The sequence below is a fragment of the Hemitrygon akajei genome, chromosome 10 (genome assembly GCF_048418815.1).
Source record: "Hemitrygon akajei chromosome 10, sHemAka1.3, whole genome shotgun sequence".
NCBI classification, from domain to species: Eukaryota; Metazoa; Chordata; class Chondrichthyes; order Myliobatiformes; family Dasyatidae; genus Hemitrygon; species Hemitrygon akajei.
Window position 1 is genome coordinate 131,332,556 of NC_133133.1, and position 21,883 is coordinate 131,354,438.

At 44.4% G+C, this 21,883-nt stretch overlaps 1 protein-coding gene across 6 annotated transcripts in view; it reads left to right on the forward strand.

Moving 5' to 3' along the window:
- hipk2 (homeodomain interacting protein kinase 2) overlaps nucleotides 1-21,883 on the forward strand; it is a 253,549-nt gene that overhangs the window by 171,466 nt on the left and 60,200 nt on the right. For all 6 annotated transcript variants that reach the window (XM_073058964.1, XM_073058960.1, XM_073058963.1 and 3 more), the window contains one exon: nucleotides 5,383-5,506. In XM_073058964.1, coding sequence (XP_072915065.1) covers nucleotides 5,383-5,506 — 124 coding nt within the window. The remainder of the gene's footprint in view (nucleotides 1-5,382; nucleotides 5,507-21,883) is intronic.

Below are 21,883 nucleotides of genomic sequence, written 5' to 3' on the forward strand. Positions count from 1 at the left end.
TAGTTGCACGTGATATATACAGTCACAAGAGCAGGAATTCTTCAAAAATGCCCAGAAATCACCTTTCATGGCTGTTCATCACTCTGTTTCTTTCCATTTCTCCACCCATTCCATCTGCCCAACTCCCTCGCACTCCTCCCACTGGATCCCCTCCTCCCCAGGCACATTCCCGTCGGCCCACCCCACCTCCCTTATTTGGTTCAGTGCTCCACCTTTGTTTCCTGCTAGACTCCATCATCTGCAGTCCTTTGTCACTTCAAATGGTAGATTCTGAGTGAAGTTCTCCTACATGAAACACAAAATGCAGTACGTCGTTGTGAAGCGGAATGGGATTATGCCCTTTATTGCAGAGGAATTGGAGCTCAGAAGTAGCCAAGTCTCATTGTTCTCCAGGGCCTTGGTGAAGTCTCACCCGGCGTACTGTACACAGTTTTAGTCTCCTTATTTACGAAAGGATATATTGGCATTGGAAGCAGTCCTAAAGGGATTCACTAACATCTGTCTTAAGAGAATTGTCTTATTGCAAAAAGTGAAAAAAGTTAGATTTATATTGGAGTTGAGAAGAATGAGATCCAATCTTATTAAAACGTCTGGGTTTCTAAAGGGCGTGGTGACAAAGTAAACATTGTGGTATTTCTACTCAGGGTAGTGTCTGGAATGATGGGACTTAGTTATAGGATTGTGGACTTGTCATTTATAACTGAGATACCTGGGAATTTCTTCTTACAGAGGGTGTTACGTCTCTGGGGTTCTGCAGCCTGGAGGCTGGATTGCTGAGTGTGCATATAAAATGGATAGATAATTTTTTTAAAGATTGGGGAATGAAAGGCTCTGTGGAACTGACACAGAGAAGCCTGGGATAAATCAGATGTGATTGCATTGAATGCACAGCAGCCTGCTCCTGGGTAAAATCAGTTGTGATTGCATTGAGGTGCCAGGAGGACTACTCTTGCTCCTTTTCCTTGTATAGTTCTGAAATAACCACTCTTCCTTGCCTGAGCTGTTTCTTTTATTTTCCAGTTTTTCTCCTGGCCGTAAAAAACACCAGTACATTGGGAACACAAGAGATTTTGCAGATGCTAGAAATCCAGAGTAACAGATACAAAATGATGAGAGAACTCAGCAGGTCAGGCAGCATCTATGGAAAGGAATAAAGGGTTGTTGTTTCGGGTCCTGATGAAGGGTCTTGGCCCAAAATGTCAACTCATTGTTGCTGTCCATGGAAGATGTTGCTTGGCCTGCTGAGTTCTCCCAGCGTTTGCGGTGTATCACACTGATATATTGGAAGCATCAACATGAATCGAAACTGGCTAACCTGTTCATATTTTGTTACAGGCTGCTAGATATTCTTCTTTGTATCACAAAATTACCTCAAATGAGAGCCTTCATTAAATCAGACCTACAAGCTGTGTCCCGACTCTGTTTAAAATGCATATTAATTTAGGAGTTATCATTTTCTGGGGTTGAGCTGCTGCATTCTAGCCTCAGGTGAGGAGAGCAAACTGGAATCGCTTCCGAGTAATTGCACTTTGATCCCAAAGGAGGCATCATGGAGATTACTTGGAAATGATCCTGTAATTCCAAGTTCCTGATGGAGCCACACAGTGAATGCAGAGAATTATTTTAGGAGTCAAAGCCACGGGGCAGCTTTAAAGCCAGCAGAGACTTATGTGCATTAGTGAATTGGGAGGTACTGTTAACTTGGAGAGGAAACTGTAGCAGGTGATGTTTCTGTAAAGGACAATGGCCAGTCAAATTGATTCGAGAAATTGCGTGCAGTAGTTCCTCTGATCGGGTTTTGCCTGCCTTGACAGTGCTGGCTTTTGATGGAATTGCTCATTAGGTTCTTGACTGTCAACAACTGATTTCACCTTGATTGGCACTGATTTTCATCCCAGGGATTTCTCCTCTGCATGCAACGAGACTTAGATGCACAGACATGGGCCGATCGGGCAATTGATATTCATGCACCGTTAGTGCCAATCAATTAAAGACCATTTCCAATCAGTTAATAATATCACTTCAATGTTCAAAGTAAGTTTATTATCAAAGTATTTGTTTGTCACCATATATTACCCTGAGATTAATTTTCTTGCAGGCATTCACAGTAGATTAAAAAAAAATTGAATTGATGAAAAACTATATACTAAAACAGACCAACAACCAATGGTCAAAATAAGACCCATGTACAAATACAAAATTGCAAATAGTTATAATAATAAATAAATAAATACATAAACAAACAATGCTGAAAACATGAATAGTAGAGTTCTTGAAAGTGAATTCATTGATGGTGAAATCAGTTCAGTGTTGAAGTGAGTGAAGTTATCCACACTGGTCCAGGAGCCTGATAGTTGAAGGGTAGTAACTGTTCCTGAACTTGCTGTTGTGGGACCCAAGGCTCCTGTATCTCCTTCCCAATGGCAATGTTGAAAGGAGAGCATGGCCTGGATGGTGGTAGTTCTTGATGATAGATGCTGCTTTCTTGTGGCAGTTCTACCATCTGGAGGGTGCCAGTGGACCACGCATCTAACTCCTATGGCTACAGATCAAGTCAGCACTGGGTCTCTTGTGGTGAAAGGCTCACCTCTTATCATCCCAAATCTTTGCCAACACCCGCAGGGCAGGTCCGGCATGTAGTTGGTTATAGTTCACCTGCCTGGATGAGAGTAGCTCCACCAACAATCAAGAAAGTCAGCACCATGCAGGACAAAGCAGCCTGCTTGATCAGCACTTGAGCTAGTCATTTCCTCCGCCCCTCCGGTACAGCGACTGCCCTGCTAAATTCACACCTATGCCTGTGGCTTCCCCCATGTGAAGGAAAAGGGAAGGCAGAGGAGAATATCAGCGCTTCCTGTGTCTGAATAGCAGAATTCCCTCCAGAGTAGCACTTTCGCCAGAAAAACTGCATCGGTTCATAGCTGGCTTACCGTCACCTCCTCAAGAGTAGTTCACGATAGTTTGTAAAATGAGATGGACTCAGAGTCTGAAATTCTGTACAGTACTGCCTTAGAGGTGAAGCTTGAAACACATTTCTTTGACAGAATTCTGTACGCCTGTCATATGGTTTAATAAACACCAATTAGAAATTTGAATTATAGCCTTTTATTGCTGAAACACGACCATTTTAGTTAGAGGCTGTCAGTGTGCCCCATGATCACACGGTTAATCCGAAAGACCTGAATTATGGAATCATAAGGTTATTATTGATCTAATTAATAAAAGGGGGTGCAGGAAATAATCAGGTTACATAGAACATAGAATAGTACAGCACAGTACAGGCCCTTCGGCCCACAATATTGTGCCAACCCTCAAACCCTGCCTCCCATATAACCCCCCATCTTAATTTCCTCCATATACCTGTCTAGTAGTCTCTTAAACTTCACCAGTGTATCTGCCTCCACCACTGACTCAGGCAGTGCATTCCACGCACCAACCACTCTCTGAGTGAAAAACCTTCCTCTAATATCCCCCTTGAACCTCAATCCCCTTACCTTAAAGCCATGTCCTCTTGTACTGAGCAGTGGTGCCCTGGGGAAGAGGTGCTGGCTGTCCACTCTGTCTATTCCTCTTAATATCTTGTACACCTCTATCATGTCTCCTCTCATCCTCCTTCTCTCCAAAGAGTAAAGCCCTAGCTCCTAGATTAGTTGGATTTCTCTGGTTAAGTTGGGTGAGGCATGCATTGGGTTCATGGTTTCACCAGTCTAGCTCCCTTTAATAGCTGTTTGTTGGACTGTGTTCTGCTACTTGCTTATTGGAAATAGACAGCGGAGGAGTGTGGGGGAAGAAGGTATTGGAGGGGTAGGGCTGATGATTATCTTACTGCCAGCAATACGTTGTGAACAATAGACACAGTCCTGGTGTAGGGGCACTGTTTTGTTTACCGAATGCAGGGAAATGTTATAAGGTTTTAGGACTGTCCCACTGTTAGGACAGTGTCCTGAACATTACCTAATCTTAGTTGGCTCATTGATGCAGTACACACCAAGTCATGGGTCAATATTTAGATCTCCAAGCAAGTCAGGCAACATCTACGGAAAGGAATAAAGTGTTGATGTTTCAAGCTGAGATCTTTCATCTGGACACAGTAACTAAGTGATCTATCAGGAGTTCCTCCAGCATTTTGTGTTAGTTCCTTTGGATTTCCAGCATCTACCGAATCTTTTGTGTTTAGATCAACAAACTTCTCACTGCCTCTACACCTATTTTATACAACCCTTTGTATTTTTTTAATATAATAAAATGTTTCTATTGAAAGAAAGAATAAAGACGTGCAGTTATAACCTTCCTATAACAACTGCAGTATGTCTCAAAGCATTTTAAAGCTCTGTTGAGTTACAGTCATTGTAAAAATGTTTTCCACCTGTCTTATCTATCTACATTCCTATCCGTCAATCTGCCTGTGTCTCAGTCCATGTTTCTCTCCATCCCTGCTTGTTGTCCAGGTTTTATCCTTACTTGTTCAGCAGTCTGTTACATGTGCCGTGGCAGGCTGTTTAGCTACGTTCATTTCTGGATGCTTTCATTGTGCTCAACCTGCTGTTGGCGGGGAACGTGCTTTAGGCAGCTGGAGGAGTTAGTGTCTGTCCCAGATTTCAGAGGAAGGAGGTGCTTTAAGCAGAGGCCTGGGATTCCTGATTCCTGCCCTGTGTTCTTGGTTACTCCGACAGTAATGATGGTGGGGAAGGCATTATACCTGCCCTTAGATTTACAAAGATGTTGCAGGATGAGAGGAGCTGAGTTATGAAGGTAGGTTGGCCAGTCTGGAACATTGGAGAAAGAGGGGCAGCCTTATAGAAATGTTTAAAATTATGACACGCATAAATCAGATGGATGGTAAGTCATTTACCCAGGCTAAGAAGCCTTCAAAAGTAGGGGTCATAGGTTGAGTGTGAGAGGGGAAAGATTTGAATGAGACACATAGTGGGTGGTGAGCGTATGGAATGAACTCCCAGAGGAAGTGGTTGAAGCGGGTACAATAGTATTATTTAAGAAGCACTTTGGGGAGGTGCATGGAGAGAGGAGGCTCAGAGGGATATGGCGGAATGCAGGAAGATGGGACCAGCTGTGTGGGTGCCATGGTTGCTATGGACTGTTTAGGTTGGAGGGCCTGTATCCATGCTGTGTATCCATCCATCTATGTCTATGACTCGATGGTACCTAAATGCAGCAGGTAGAGAAACACTCAATAACTGCCCACAAGGGCAAGAAAGGAATCCAATCTATTGCCTAAATGCCCAGTGAACTTGCAGGGGGCTCCTGTGGTGATGCCAAAGTGCTCCATGTGCCTGCAGGTCTGTAGCCCACTTGGGTGAAGGGATGGAAGTAGAAAGAAGGACGCGTGTGAAAATAACTTTCTTCTGTTTCTTATCTCTGCAGAGCGCCGGAGATTATCCTGGGATTGCTGTTTTGCGAGGCTATCGACATGTGGTCACTGGGGTGCGTAATCGCAGAGCTGTTCTTGGGGTGGCCATTGTATCCGGGAGCATCGGAGTACGATCAGGTATGTTTCAACTGTACTGGATCTTGGATGCAGTGTTGTGCCCGGGTTTAGTGAAATTGGTCTCTTGACTCTTTGCTGGGGCACCTTGTGATCACTGGTTGCCATCCAGTGCTCTAAAGCCAGAGCTCAGTGGTTCCTGCTGGTGAAGGTGTGAATATTAACTATACCATGTACTCATTGGGTGACCTCCTTTTAAGTCTTCATTGATATCAATGATCCCAGAACCCTGCTTTTCAGGAGTGTCGAGAGTCTTCCCTGATTACCTCATCCTGGACAATGTTTATCTCTCAGTCAATCTCACCAAAACAGACCTGAGGTGTTTTTTTGTTTCTCTAGCCACTGATCTGCTCAGCTTTTCCAGCATTGTGTGTTTTGATTTCACACATCCAAATCCTTTTCCAAAACACTTCATTAGGTGATTAGCTTGTTGCTGTGTGTGGATTCATGCTGCATTTCTGGTTTTAATTGTCAGTGAAAGGCTTCAGAGTTCTTCAGCCAGAGGGTGGTGAATCTGCGGAATTCATTGCCACAGGTGGCTGAGGAGGTTAAATCATTGGATGTGCTTAAAGCAGAGGTTGATGGGTTCTTCATTAGTAAGGGCGTTCAAGGTTATGGGGAGAAGGCAGCAGAATGGGGGTTGAGGGAAAATAAATCAGCCGTGATTGAATGGCAGAGCAGACATGAACAGGTGAATGGCCTAATTCTACTCCTGTGTCCTATGGAATTCCTTGAAATGGTGTCGTATGCAGCATGCAGATGGAAATGGGAGCACCCAGAGGAAAACATACATGGCCACAGGGAGAATGTGCAAGTTTCACAGAGACATCACTCACGGTTTGGATTTTTAGTGCTGTGGTCAGGCCTCTACCTACTGCACCACTCTGTGGCATCCAGTGACGTATATAGATAAACTTGTAAGATTTTAGCTGACAGTGGTGTGGTCCCCACTACCTCCTGTGGAAGTAGACCTTCATTCTCGACTGGACAGGGTACTCTGTTAGCATCCAGCTCATCTCCCACCCTGCAAGCAGTTCCCAACATATTTGTGGGTCCCCTCTGACCACATTTTATTGTCCCTCTTCTGCCAGTAGCATCTGTTGGCTCAATCCCAATGAACTATAGATTTTCCCACCAACCCAACCCAACACTCCGAATATTTCATCTCCCCAACCCATGGATCTCCCACGAACCCAACCCATTAAACTTGGATCTCCCCACCAAACCAACCCACTGAATATGTCACTTCCCCAACCCATGGAAGCTGTCTCCTCCTTCAACCCACAGGTCTCCCCACCAACACAACCACCAAACCTGTCTTCCTCCCCAACCCACTGAATCTGCCTTCTCCCTGGTCCACTGATCCCATTCCTCTTCCCAGATCATCGATCTTCCCACCAGCAGACTGAATCTGTCTCCCACCTCTGTTCATCACACCCTTCACCAAACCTGCCTCTGTCTGCAGCTCACTGATCTCCCCACCAACCCAATTCACTGTACGCCAACTCTTTCCCCAGCATGTTGGTCTTTGCCCTCTCCAACCTTGGTCTGAACTTGTCAGAGTGCTTCCTATGTCCGATCAATCCTTTGCCAACCTTCTCTACGGATTCGAGCTGCCATTAATTCTCTCTCTTTCCCAATTTTGGAGAAAGACTTTTGAAATGTGAACTATGTTCCTGATTCTGCAGAAACTGCCTGACTTGCTGAGAGTTTCAAGCATTGTCTGCTTTTTGTTTCAGTTTTCCAGCATTTCTTTGATATTCATTTGCTGAACATGTTACCCCTCACTCACCTTGCAGCAGAAGGAAAGCAAAATAAAAAAATTGCTGAGATATTCAGGCAACATCCAAGAAGAGAGAAACATACCCTCAACAGAACCTGTGCAGACATGGGACATTAGGGCTACCAGTTCTACAGATGCTTAATGATTTGTCGGTGTGTCCATGAGTCCCAAACCGTGCCCCATCACATCAAACTGCCCAATTTGATCTGTCACAGGAGGCACCTCATTTCTCTGCTTATCAGCTCAAGAAGCCGCTGAGTGCACGCTCATGGTCTTCTGCTGCTGTAGCCCATCCACTTTGAGGTTCAACATTTTGTGAATTTAGAGATGCTCTTCTGGGCAATTCTGTTGAAATGCATGATTACTTGTGTTACTTGCCACCTTCTCCTCTGACCTTTCTCATTAACAAGGTGTTTTGGCCAACAGAACTTCCACTCTGTAGATGTATTTTGTTTGTCACACCATTCTCTGTAAACTCTAGAGACTGTTGTGCGTGAAAATCCCAGGAGATCAGCAGTTTCTGAGATATTCAAACCACCCCGTCTGGCACCAACAATAATTCCATAGTCAAAGTCACTTGGATCATTTTTTTCCCCATTCTGATGTTTGGTTTGAACAGCAACTGAACTTCTTGACCGTGCCTGAATGGTTTTATGCATGGAGTTGCTGTCACATGTTAGACTGAATAAATATTTACATTAATGAGCAGTGTACAGGAGGTACCTTTTAAAGTGCCCACTGAGTTTAACTGGGCATTCCAATATAAATTTCCCCATGGCATGGGAAGGAGAGGACATGCCAGATCTACCATCTCTCCAAGGCAGTGCTCTCTTCAGTTGTGCAATCCAGCTGCTGAATATCCTTTCAATAAAGAAGTACTTCCCAAACTTGGTGGCAAGAGAGGTTGCTTCTTATTCAGCGGTCATCTGCCAGCCAACCAGCAGTGTCAGGGCACACTAACTGAGCGATTATGTCAGCAGTAAACTCCAAGGATCCCATCATAGGAATATTGCTGGGGAAGACTAAAGCTGGCTACATAATGGCAGGTGGCTGATTGCTTTGTCACAGAAGGAAGAGATGTCGTCTGGAGTTTAGCCATCTGGTACTTAGCTCCTGGGAGGGTCCCCCACGTCAGTAAGGTCAAGGTGAGTTTCTGGACAAAAACCAAACCAACCAAGACCTCAGCAGTGGAGCTGGTGGAAGATTATGACACATCACCACGACAGTAAAGGTGGAGGAAGGCTGTAGCAGTGACGGGACCCAGTCATTTTGCATTCCATGTCACTGGACCCCAGACACTGACCCTAAAGCGTCACGGACCGTGTGGTGGCTACCTACGATCAGCATCCCCACATTCAACAAAGTTACACACAGGCATTCTCCATTAAAGAAATCCACCCTAACATCTCCGACTTTGTGGATCCTGGATCAGCCTCTACAGCGATCTGAAGACCCACCAGCAGGCAACCCCTTAGGGAAGACATCATACTCAGCCTGAGTGATTGCATACTAATCACAGAAAAAACATCTTAAAGCGGAGAATTTGAAACCTCCGGGCTTGAAATCACAGCTGCTAACGTGGACATTGGGACTGAGGGCCATCCTTAAGACCTTTACATCTAAAAAACTACCAGCCAGAAGCCGTTGTTATTCGTTTTCTCCTCTGGACCTCAAGTTACTGAGCAAAATCAGAATGCTGAGGTGACAAGTCAAGCCAGCATTGACTGGTTGGTAAGGTTATAGAAAAAGCACAAAAATCAGGTTATTTTCCCAAAGCAGCAAGATTATTATTTTCTTTAGCCTGTGGACATCTCAAAGTGCTTCACAGTTGATTGAGGTCAGCACTGTAATGCAAGAAGCAAAGTGGTCAATTTACGCTGAACCAGACTCTATCCTGGTGGCTTCGAGGGATAAATACTGACGAGGACTTGAGGATGCCAAAATAGTTCCATAGGATCATTTATGCCTGTGCACCTGAGAGGAGATGGGCTCTCAGTTTTACATGTTGCATGAAAGATATTTGCCTGGAAATTTTAGGGTCCATATTAGGAAATGCTGGAATACTGCACTGGCAGGGTAATGAGGATTATTTTGTTTAAAGGACTGAATGGTTACTGTATCCCTAAACTCTAGAGGCTGTGCTGAGCAGATTGTCAATCAGTAGGTATGGAATAACAAGAGTACAGGGATATCAGTGGATTGTGAGCTCGTCTGTTTGGAGAACTGACAGGTTGGGAGAGAATTTGGGAGTTTGTGAGTGCTGGGTGATTGTGAGGTCGGTCGAGTGTTGCGAGATGTGTGTGACTGGAAACCTTCCTGACATGGAAACCATGTTAGCTTACTGGAGTGACTGACAATAAGAAATGCCTGATTGAATTTCTGCCAAATGACCTGGAAGTGATGGTTGTAATGCTTCAGCCCAGGAGGAAATTAATTTTCAGTAGCATAACACTGAAAAGCCATAGTATAATTAAGTTCCCAGGCAGCTGTCTTTCAGCACTGCACTGAAATGCCAGCTGGATTGTTAAGTTCAAGTGTTCAGACTGTGATTTGGACCAGTGTCCTTTGACCAAGGCTAGAATAAACCAACGAGCAAACAATGAGTGAAAAAAGGAGATAGGACATAGAAGAGTACAGGCCCTTCAACTTACGATGTTGTGCCAACCTTTTAGCCTTATTTCAAGATCAATCTAACCATCCCCTCCTACATAGTACTCCCTCCATTTTTCTATCATCCACGTGCATACCCAAGAGTTTCTTAAATTTGTTCTGCCACCACCCTGACAGGCCGATCCACTCATCCACCATTCTCTGGGTATAACATTTACCTCTGACATCCCTGCTATACTTTCCTCTAATCTATATACAGTTGGCCCTCCTTATCCGCAGGGAATTGGTTCCAGGAACCCCGCAAATACCAAAATTCACGGATGCTCAAGTCCCTTATTTAACATGTATCAGTGTGGTGGTCTTTAGGACCTAGTGGAACCCCAGACTTTATTTAACATGTCTCCGTGCGGTGGACATTAGGACCTGGCGGTACAGCTCTGAATCCGCAGTGTTTCTGTTCACGAAAGTAATCACGGTTGCGATTGAAAATAAGGTGGAAGTAACAAAGTGATCGGAAAGAGGTGAAACGTCATTGGAAAAGCATTAGGCTACAGTCAGTCAACGATCGGAACAATTTTAATGGAGAATGTGAAAGGCTCTGCCCCAATGAAAGTTACAGTTATTACTAAGCAACGTAAAGGTTAAATTATTGAAATACATATGTTTCTTTGTATGCATAGAAAGGTAAAATATACTATATACTAAGAAAAATGTTTGACCAACTGACGCTAAATAATAACAGATGTACCTATTCTGACTTCAAATCCGACTTAAAGACGGACTCAGGAATGGAACTCATTCATAACCCAGGGACTGCCTGTACTTTTAAGTCATTTCTAGATTACTTATAATACCTAATACAATGTAAATGCTATGTAAATAGTTGTTATACTGTATTGTTTAGGGAATAATGACAAGAAAAAATAGTCTGTACATGCTCAAGCAATGAGTGCTGGAGAGAGAACTTCCGGGTTTTCCCGATCCGTGGTTGGTTGAATCCGCGCATACGGAATCCGCAGATAAGGAGGGCCAACTGTATAGCATCTATAAATCTGCTGACAATACAAGCATTGTTGGTAGAATCTCAGGTGGTGACGGGAGGGCATACAGAAGTGAGATATGCCAACTAGTGGAGTGGTGCTGCAGCAACAACCTGGCACTCAACGTCGAAAGAACTGATTGTGGACTTTGGGAATGGTAAGACGAAGGAACACATAGAGGAATCGGAAGTGGAGAGAGTGAGCAGCTTCAGGTTCCTGAGTGTCAAGATCGCTGAGAATCTAACCTGGACCCAACATACTGATGTAGTTAAGTGAAGGCAAGACTGAGGTTATACTTCAGTAGGAGTTTGAAGAGATTTGGCATGTCAACAAATACACTCAAAAGCTTCTGTAGTTGTACTGTGGAGAGCATTCTGACAGGCTGTGTCACTGTCTGATATGGAGGGGCTACTGCACAGGACCAAAAGAAGCTGCAGAAGGTTGTAAATCTAGTCAGCTCCATCTTGAGCACTAGCCTACAAAGTACCCATGATATCTTTAGGGAGCAGTGTCTCAGAAAGGCAGCATCCATTATTAAAGACCTCCAGCACCCAGGGCATGCCCTTTTCTCACTGTTACCATCAGGTAGGAGGTACAGAAGCCTGAAGGCTCACACTCAGCGATTCAGGAACAGCTTCTTCCTCTCTGCCATCTGATTCCTGAATGGACATTGAACCCATGAACACTACCTCACTTTTTTTTAATATACAGTATTTTCTGTTTTTGCACATTTTTTTCATCTATTCAATATACGTAATTGATTTACTTGTTTATTATTATTATTTTTATCTTATTTTTTTTCTCTTCTATATTATGTACTGCATTGAACTGCTGCTGCTAAGTTAACAAATTTCACATCACATGCCGGTGATAATAAACCGGATTCTGAGTCACATTAAAATCATGCCCTCTAGGGGAAGAAAAGACTCTGGCTATCTACTTGAGCTATGCCTCTTATCATCTTGTACACCTCTATCAAGTCACCTCTCATCATTCTTTGCTCCAAAGAGAAAAGCCCTAGCTTGCTTAACCTATCCTCATATGATCTGCTGTGTAATCCTGATAAATCTCATCAGCACCTTCTCTCGTACTTCCACATCCTTCCTACAATGAAATGATCAGAACTGGACATAATATTCCAAGTAGGGTTCTAAGCAGGGTTTTATAGAGCTGCAACTTTAGCTCACGGCTCTTGAACTCAATCCCCTGACTAATGAAGGCCAGCACACAATACACCTTCTTAACAACCCTATCAGCTTGTGTAGCAACTTTGAGGGATTTGTGAATGTGGACTCCAACATCCCTCTGATCCTCCACACTGCTAAGAAATCTGCCACTAACCCTGTACTCTGCCTTCAAATTTGACCTTTGAAAATGAATCACCACACACTCTTCCAGTTGAACTCCATCTGCCACTCCATAGCCCAGCTCAGCATCCTCCCAGTGTCCCATTGTAACCTATACAAACCTTCTACATATCCACAACTTGACCAACCTTTTTGTCATCTGTAAACTTACTAACACACCATTCCACTTCTTCCTCCAAGTCATTTATAAAAATCACCAGGAACAGTGGTCCCAAAACAGATCCCTGCAGAACACGACTGGTCACTGACCTTCAGACAGAATATGCTCCATCAATACCACCCTCTGTCTTCTATGGGCAAGCGAATTCTGCATCCACACAGCCAAGTATCCCTGGATCACATACCTCCTGACTTTCACAATGAGCCTACCATAGGGAACCTCATCAAATGCCACTTCTCCACCTTCATCAATGTGTTTTGTCACATCCTCAAAGAATTCAGTCGGGGTACCTCTTGACCAGATGTATCACATCTCTTGTCATCCATGCCTTCATCCTGCCTCAATGAGACAAATCTATTCAAAATCCCAAGCAAGTGTTCCCTAAACAATGTGCATTTCCCTGAATACACCCATTCCCACTTTGTGCTTCCAAATTCCCGCCTAGTAGCATCATAAGTCCCCTTCCCACAATTAAGTGCTTTTCCGTAATGTCTGCTCCTATCCCTGTCCAAGGCCATTGTAAAGGTCAGGGAGTTGCGGTCATTGTTCCCGAAGTGTTCTCCCACTGAGGGGTCTGACACCTAGCACTAGATCCAGTCTGGCTCTCCTCTAGTTGGCCTGTCCACTTATTGTGTCTGGAATCCTTCCTGATCACACCCCGCCCCATCTGGATCTTTTGCACTAAGGAGGTGCCAATCAGTTTTTGGGACATTGAAGTCACAACCATATCCAGTCAGGTTATTATATCAGACTGGTATCAGACCCAGGCTGGATCGTTGAGCTACATATACCTGAGCCGATTGTAGGTTGGTTGTTGAAGGACCAATGACTTGCTCTTTCTTTGTGGGTTTGGACTTAAGCTATATATATGTCAGTCTTCAATCCTATCTTTGTATTGTGATAACAGTTGATGTAATGGAAACTGATCTACTGCGTTCTGTACAGCTTATGCCAAGTGCAAACTGTATCTGTACTGAAGTACACCATGGACAATGATAGTGTATCTGAAGTGTAGCACTCAGATAAGATGCAGAGTGGAAACTGTATTGGAGTCACTGCTGATCATCACAAGAGGGTGCTTAGCTGATTTTAATCTCTCTGTGCCACCAGGCCATCTCAGGGCCCAGCAATGAAGGGCGTTGGTACGAATCACCTTCTAAACATCCAGCAGAATTAATATCCCCTTCTCAGTGAAAGACAATTTGCAAGCAGCACAGGGTCATGCAAAATAACTGGCCGAAGAACAAGATCTTCTGCATGCCGACTTGAGGATGCTTATTTTGAGCAGTTTTGCCCATTGTTGATGGTATGGTAAAATTCGTCCAATCCCTAAGACTGTTGATAAAGAAACACGGGTTTCTTGCTGCGAGCCCATAAACCCATGTTGAAATGAGTCGCTTTATTCTTTAAGGGGATGGCTTTGCTGCTGGCTCACCCCACCTTACTACAACATAACATCTGACCAGAAGACACAACCAAAAATTTTGGAGAAACATACAAAACATAGAAAACCTACAGCACAATACAGACCCTTCAGCCTACAAAGCTGTGACAAACAGGTTCTCATCTTAGAAATTACCTAGGGTTACTCCTAGCACTCTATTTTTCTAAGCTCCATGTACCTGTCCAGGAGTCTCTTAAAAGACCCTATCTTACCCACCTCCACACTGTCGCCGGCAGCCCATTCCACATACTCACCACTCTCTGCGTAAAAACTTACCCCTGACATCTCCTATGTACCTACTTTCAAGCACCTTAAAACTGTTCCCTCTTGTGCTAGCCATTTCAGCCCTGGGAAAAAGCCTCTGACTATCCACATGATCAATGCCTCTCATCATCTTATATACCTCTATCAGGTCACCTCTCATCCTCTGTCGCTCCAAGGAAAAAAGGCCGAGTTCCCTCAATCTGTTCTCATAAGGCGTATTTCCCAATCCAGGCAACAGCCTTATAAATCTCCTCTGCACCCTTTCTATGGTTTCCACATCCTTCCTGTAATGAGGCGACCAGAACTGAGCACAGTACTCCAAGTGGGGTCTGACCGGGGTCCTATATAGCTGCAACATTACCTCTCGGCTCTTAAACTCAATCCCATGATTGATGAAGGCCAATGTACTGTATGCTTTCTTAACCACAGAGTCAACCTGCGCAGCAGCTTTGAGTGTCCTATGGACTCAGACTCCACGATCCCTCTGATCGTCCACACTGCCAAGAGTCTTACCATTAATACTATATTCTGCCATCATATTTGACCTACCAGAATGAACCACCTCACACTTATCTGGGTTGAACTCCATCTGCCACTCCATCAGCCCAGTCTTGCATCCTATCAATGTCCCGTTGTAACCTCTGACAGCCCTCCACACTATCCACAACACCTCCAACCTTTGTGTTATCAGCAGATTTGCTAACCCATCCCTCCATTTCCTCATCCAGGTCACTTATAAAAATCACGAAGAATAGGGGTCCCAGAACAGATCCCTGAGGTACACCACTGGTGACCGACCTCCATGTAGAATATAACCCCTCTACAACCATTCTTTGCTTTCTGTGGGCAAGCCAGTTCTGGATCCACAAAGCAATGTCCCCTTGGATCCAATGCCTCCTTACTTTCTCAATAAGCCTTGCATGGGGTACCTTGTCAAATGCCTTGCTGAAATCCATATACACTACATTACTGCTCTTCCTTCATCAATGTGTTTAGTCACATCCTCAAAAAATTCAATCAGGCTCGTAAGGCATGACCTGCATTTCACAAAGCCATGCTGACTATTCTTAATCATAGTATGCCTCTCCAAATGTTCATAAATCCTGTCTCTCAGGATCTTCTCCATCAACTTACCAAACACTGAAGTAAGACTCACTGGCCTATAATTTCCTGGGCTATCTCTACTCCTTTTCTTGAATAAGGGAACAATATCCGCAACATTCCAATCCTCTGGAACCTCTCCCATCCCCACTGATGATGCAAAGATCATCGCCAGAGGCTCAGCAATCTGCTTTGCCTCCCACAGTGGCCTGGGGTACATCTCATCTGGTCCCAGTGACTTATCCAACTTGTTGCTTTCCAAAAGCTCCAGCACATCCTCTTTCTAATATCCATATGCTCAAGCTTTTCAGTCCACTGTAAGTCATCCCTATAATCGTCAAGATCCTTTTCTGTAGTGAATACTGAAGCAAAGTACTCATTAAGTACCTCTGCTGTCTCCTCCGATTCCATACATACTTTTCCACTGTCACACTTGATTGGTCCTATTCTGTCACGTCTTATCCTCTTGCTCTTCACATACTTGTCAAATGCTTTGGGGTTTTCCTTAATTCTGTCCGCCAAGGCCTTCTTATGGCCCCCTCTGGCTCTCATAATTTATTTCTTAAGCTCCTTCCTGCTCACCTTATAATCTTCTAGATCTCTATCATTACCTAGTTTTTTGAACCTTTCGTAAGCTCTTCTTTTCTTCTTGACAAGATTTACAACAGCCTTTGTATACCACAGTTCCTGTACCCTACCATCCTTTCCCTGTCTCATTGGAATGTACCTATGCAGAACTCCATGCAAATATCTCCTGAACATTTGCCACATTTCTTCTGTACATTTCCCGAGAACATTTGTTCCCAATTTCTGCTTCCACATTCCTGCCTGATAACTTCATATTTCCCCTTACTCCAATTAAACACATTCCTAATTTGTCTGTTCCTATCTCTCTCCAATGCTATTGTAAAGGAGATAGAATTGCGATCACTATCTCCAAAATGCTCTGCCACTGAGAGATCTGACACCTGACCAGGTTCATTTTCCAAAACCAGATCAAGTACAGCATCTCCTCTTGTAGGCTTATTTACATATTGTGTCAAGAAACCTTCTTGAACACACCTAACAAACTCAACTCCATCTAAACCCCCACTCTAGGGACATACTAATTGATGTTTGGGAAATTAAAATCTCCCACCACAACAACCCTGTTATTATTACACCTTTCCAGAATCTGTCTCCCTATCTGCCCCACGATGTCCCTGTTACTATTGGGTGGTCTATAAAAAACACCCAGTAGAGTTATTGACCCCTTCCTGTTCCTAACACCCACAGAGACTCCATAGACAATCCCTCCATGTCTTCCTCCTTTTCTGCAGCTGTGACACTATCTCTGATCAGCAGTGCCACACCCCAACCTCTTTTGCCTCCAACCCTGTCCTTTCTGAAACATCTAAAGCCTGGCACTCTAAGTAACCATTCCTGCCCCTGAGCCATCCAAGTCTCTGTAATGGCCACAACATCATAGCTCCAAGTACTAAGCTCTAAGCTCATACACTTTTTTCATAATACTCCTTGCATTAAAATAGATACATCTCAAACCATTGGTCTGAGTGTGTCCCTTTTCTATCACCTGCCTATCCTCCCTCTTGCACTGTCTCCAAGCTTTCTCTATTTGTGAGCCAACCGCCTCTTCCTCCATCTCTTCAGTTTGGTTCCCACCCCCAGCAATCCTAGTTTAAACTCTCTCCAATAGCCTTAACAAACCTCTCCGCCAGGAATCTGGTCCCCCTGGGATTCAAGTGCAACCCGTCCATTTTGTACAGGTCACGTCTGCCCCACAATAGGTCCCAATGATTCAGTAATCTGAATCCCTGCCCCCTGCTCCAATCCCTCAGCCACGCATTTATCCTTCACCTCACTCTGTTCCTATACTCACCGTCACGTGACACAGGCAGTAATCCTGAGATGACTACCTTTGAGGTCCTGCTTCTCAACTTCTTTCCTAACTCCCTGTAGTCTGTTTTCAGGACCTCTTCCCTTTTCCTGCCAATGTCATTGGTACCAATATGTACCACGACCTCTGGCTGTTCTCCCTCCCACTTCAAGATATCGTGGATGTGATCAGAAACATCCCAGACCCTGGCACCTGGGAGGCAAACTACCGTCCGAGCTTCTTTCCTGCATCCACAGAATCCGCCTGTCTGACCCTCTGTCTGTAGAGTCCCCTATCACTACGGCCTTCCTCTTCCTTTCCCTACCCTTCTGAGCCACAGGGCCAGACTCTGTGCCAGAGGCGCGGCCACTGTTGTTTCCCCCAGGTAGGCTGTCCCCCCCAACAGTACTCAAGCAGGAATACTTATTGTCAAGCGGTACAGCCACAAGGGTGCTCTCTGGCCTGACTCCTGCCCTTCCCTCTCCTGACTGTTACCCACTTATCTGTCTCCCCAGGCCCTGGAGTGCCCACCTGCCTATATCACCTCTGCACTTTCCCTGACCAGACAAAGGTCATACGAATTGATTCACAAAATGTTGCATAAGCTTCTTCCTTGATGAATGCATCGTGGCTTTACAGAGAGAATGTGTTGTTTTGTTGACAAGACAATGCTCTTCTTTTGGCTGCTGAGGACTTAGTGACTTCATTCCTGTACCCACCATCATTGCTTGCATCTAGTTCTATGGGACCTGTATGTCAAATATGCCAATATGAACAACTACATAAAATTAGGTTTCTTCTTTTTGACAAGGGTTCAGTGTGAAACAGTCGAAGTCCGGTAGTAAAAGGGAATGGGCCCATGGGTCTGAACTCTATTCATTAGTCATAGAACGTAGCACAGAAGCAGGCCTTTTGGCTCACGTAGCCCATGCTGAGCTATTAATCTGCCTAGTCCCATCGACCTGCACCCAGACTATACCATACGTACCCCTCCCATCCAATCACCTATCCAAATTTCTCCCAAATGTTGGAATCAAACCTGCATCCACACTTCTGCTGTCTGCTCATTCTGCTCTCTCACCACACTGAGTGAAGCAATTCCTCCTTACGCTCCCCTTAAGTCTGGTATTTCCCAAAAAAGCAAAGAAGATTATTGGAAAGTCTTGGACTTTGAGAGTGATTGGATATGTTTTAGCAGCTCTCTGTTCAGAATGACTGTATGTTGGCAGACATGATCAATTGGGATGATTATGGTTTGGTGAGTGTACAGGGAGCTATCCAATTCCATGAGAAAATGCAAAGAAATTTGGAGCAGACAGCTCACATGGTGTGGAGAGCACCAGTCTACCGTGTTTATTTTAAACTTCAAGCATCTGCAGCGTTTTGCTGTTTCAGTCTTGCTTTATATCTGGGATCACTCTGGGCAAACACTGGCAACCCCAAAGTAAATAACAAAGAGCCTTGGAATTCTGTGGCATCCAGGGGAGGGTGCAGGACAGAAGCAGAGATTGGACGTGCCCCTGGAAGCTTCATCTGTTCAAGGCCTTAGATCTCGGGCTGCAAAGTTCAAACATCCAACGTCTTTGGAGATGGAAACTTGCTGCCTGGTACTTAACCTGGAGGCAGGGGTTGGGATCTGGCTGAGGATACAGGTGAAGAAAGCATCAGAACCCACTGGCACTGGAAAATTGGCAGCAGGAGACTAGCCTTTGGCATTAAAAGAATAATCTCTGCAAGTCTGTCGGGAAGGTCGAAGTCTGGTGTTTTCAGATGCAAGTCCAAGTCGGCTGGAGGCTTTTCTTGGGGCTAAAGGACTGTGTATGTGGGTGGGAGGGAGGAATGGGGCTTGCTTTTGCTGTTGTGGTTTTGTTGCCTGTTGTGTTCTGTGTTGTTCTGCCAAGCATCGTGGGCATGGTATGTTGGCACTGGAATGTGTGGTGACACATGCACATTGCCTTCAGCACACCCTCGGGTATGTTGGTTGTTAATGCAAGCAATGTATTTCACAGTACGTTTCGATGTACATGTGATAAACAAACTGGAATCATGAATCTTAAAGAATGAAGTTTATTATGTGAAATGTGTTGCTTTGTGACAGCAATACAATGAAATACATAAAAATCGACTAAGTTACAAAAATAAATAAGTGTGTAAGTAAATAAATAAATGGATAAATTTGTGAATAAGTAAACAGTGTAAAAGGGGAATAGCGAAGTAGTTCATGGACCATTCTGATATCTGATGGCGGAGGGGAAGAAGCTATTCCTAAAATGTTGAGTGTGTGACTTCAGGGTCCAGTACCTCCTCCTTGACTGTGACAATGAGAAGAGGGCACATCCCAGATGGTGAGGGTCCTCAATGATGTGAACTGACAGCACTTTGGGGGTCAGGAGCTGCAAAGTCTTGAGTGGTGATTGGGCTGGATGTGGTGGCAACGTCAGCTTATCAGTTCACTGACTGCAACGACCCCGGCCCAAAGATGAAGGTGAGTATATTATGTACTGGCAGCCATTTTAGTTCATTGCTAACAACAACCACTTCCAGGCTACCTTTTCTAATAGGAACAGGGCAAAACAGTGATGTATTCCCTAATGTACCTGAAATTGCTCCAACACTGAGGCCGGAATGTTTGAGAAAATATCAACTTACAATGCATCAGGCTGAAGATAAGAGTTTTGCAATTGAATGATAAAGATTAACTTTATTGTGTCACATGTTCATCGAAACAAAGTGAAATGTGTCATTTGCATCAAACCAAATCAGTGAAGATGTGCTGGGAGCAGCCCACAAGAGTCACCTCACTTCCAGTGCCAATGTAACATGGCCAAACATACTAACCGTAACTTATACATCTGTTTGGATTGAGGGAGGAAATTGGAGCACCCAGAGGAGAGCCACATGGTCACAGGGCCTTTTTGGTTCACATGGTCTTCCCTACCTCTCGCATTGACGCTAAGAAAGCCACTTGGCAGGTCAAGAGATAGCTTGCTACTACCAAAGGTGGCAAATAGGCTTGAAATTCCATATCCCAAGAATAAGTTTTTAGTAGATGTAGCTTCGTAACTTAGTATGGTAATTTCTATTTGGTTTCCACTAATTTTGACATGTCAGTGCATGGCTTCCTCTACTGCCATAATGAGGTCAAGATTCAAGATTCATTTATTATCAAAGAATGTATACAACCTTGAGGTTTGCTTGCTCACAGGTAGCCGCAAAACAAGAAACCTGAAAGAACCGAATTAAAGAAAAAAATAAAGACCAACACTCAAAGCGCAAGAGAAAGAAAAAAATGGTGCCAACAACTGAAGAGAACAGCAACAGAATTCCGAGCCAAAATTGAGTCCTCAGATCCGAACCCTGTACGGGTCAGCTGTACAGGCATCGGAACTCCACCTGCAAAGTTCTGCAGCAGCCCACCGTCGCTTGCCCCTTCACTGTTTACAGTGATAATTTAACACAGTTTAGCACAGAAAATGTAGACTTAGTGATATTTTAGCCAGATTTCTTATCTTTTTGACTACCAGAAGCTGTCGCACACCTTCCATAGTGCCATCTTAACCCAAAGTACACATTCGGTAGGGCCATCTTAACCGGAAATAAGGTTGTATCACCTGTACTCAGTTTGGAGGAAAACCTCATATTCTCTCTGGGTAGCCTTCAACCTGAGAGCATGAACATTGATTTCTAAGTTCTGGTAACTTCTGCCGCATCTCTCCTTTACTTTTTGGTTAAACCTTCTCTTCTCACTTACCAAACATCTCCCCTGATTCCCCTCCTCCTTCTCTTTCTCTCATGATCTTTTGTCTTCTCCTATCAGATTCCTTCTTCTTCAGCCCTTTGCTTCTTCCACCTATCATCTTACTTCATCCCCACTCTCCCACTCCACCTTCCCCCTCACTTGGTTTCACCTATCATCTGCCCGTTTATACCCATATAACCCCCTTCCCCCCCCACCACCACCTTCTTATTCTAGCTTCTGTTCCTTTCCTTTTCAGTCTTGATGAAAGATGTCAGCCCAAAATGTCAACTGTTTATTCCCCCTTCACTGATGCTGCCTGATCTGCTGAGTTCCTCCTGCATTTTGTGTGTATTACCACAGAATGAGGGCAACTTGTTTAATGCAGTTGAAAATTCTTCCACCTGATGGTTTCAAAGTGAGGTGGGTCATGTATTTCAGAAATCATATGTTAGTTCCATTAATGGACTCAGGAGTAGATTTATTGATTGATTACCTGGCTTTGCTGAAAGAGAAGGCAACATTGTGTTGTGGTGTGTTTCTATTGGTGAGTTTTGTACTGCAGATCCCTGCCTCCCACCCCATCAGTGGAAGAGTCTGTCATTCTCACATCAGTTTCATTAGCCACCGAAGGTCGAGTGAGTCTGGAACCTCAAGCAGTGCCTAGGAAGAAGATAATCTTTATATTATATATTGCATGCTTTTAAGATATTTATCAACTTGCAAATTTTTAAATTATGATCTGGCAGCTCCAAAGTGAGGCTGCATCCGTGGAAACGGACAGTCAACGTTTCGGGCCGAGACCCTTCGTCAGGACCGAAGAGGGAGGGGGCAGGGGCCCTATAAAGAAGGTTGGGGGAGGGTGGGAAGGAGAAGGCACCTTCTTTATAGGGCCCCTGCCCCCTCCCTCTTCGGTCCTGACGAAGGGTCTCGGACCGAAACGTTGACTGTTTGTTTCCACGGATGCTGCCCGACCTGCTGAGTTCCTCCAGCGTGATG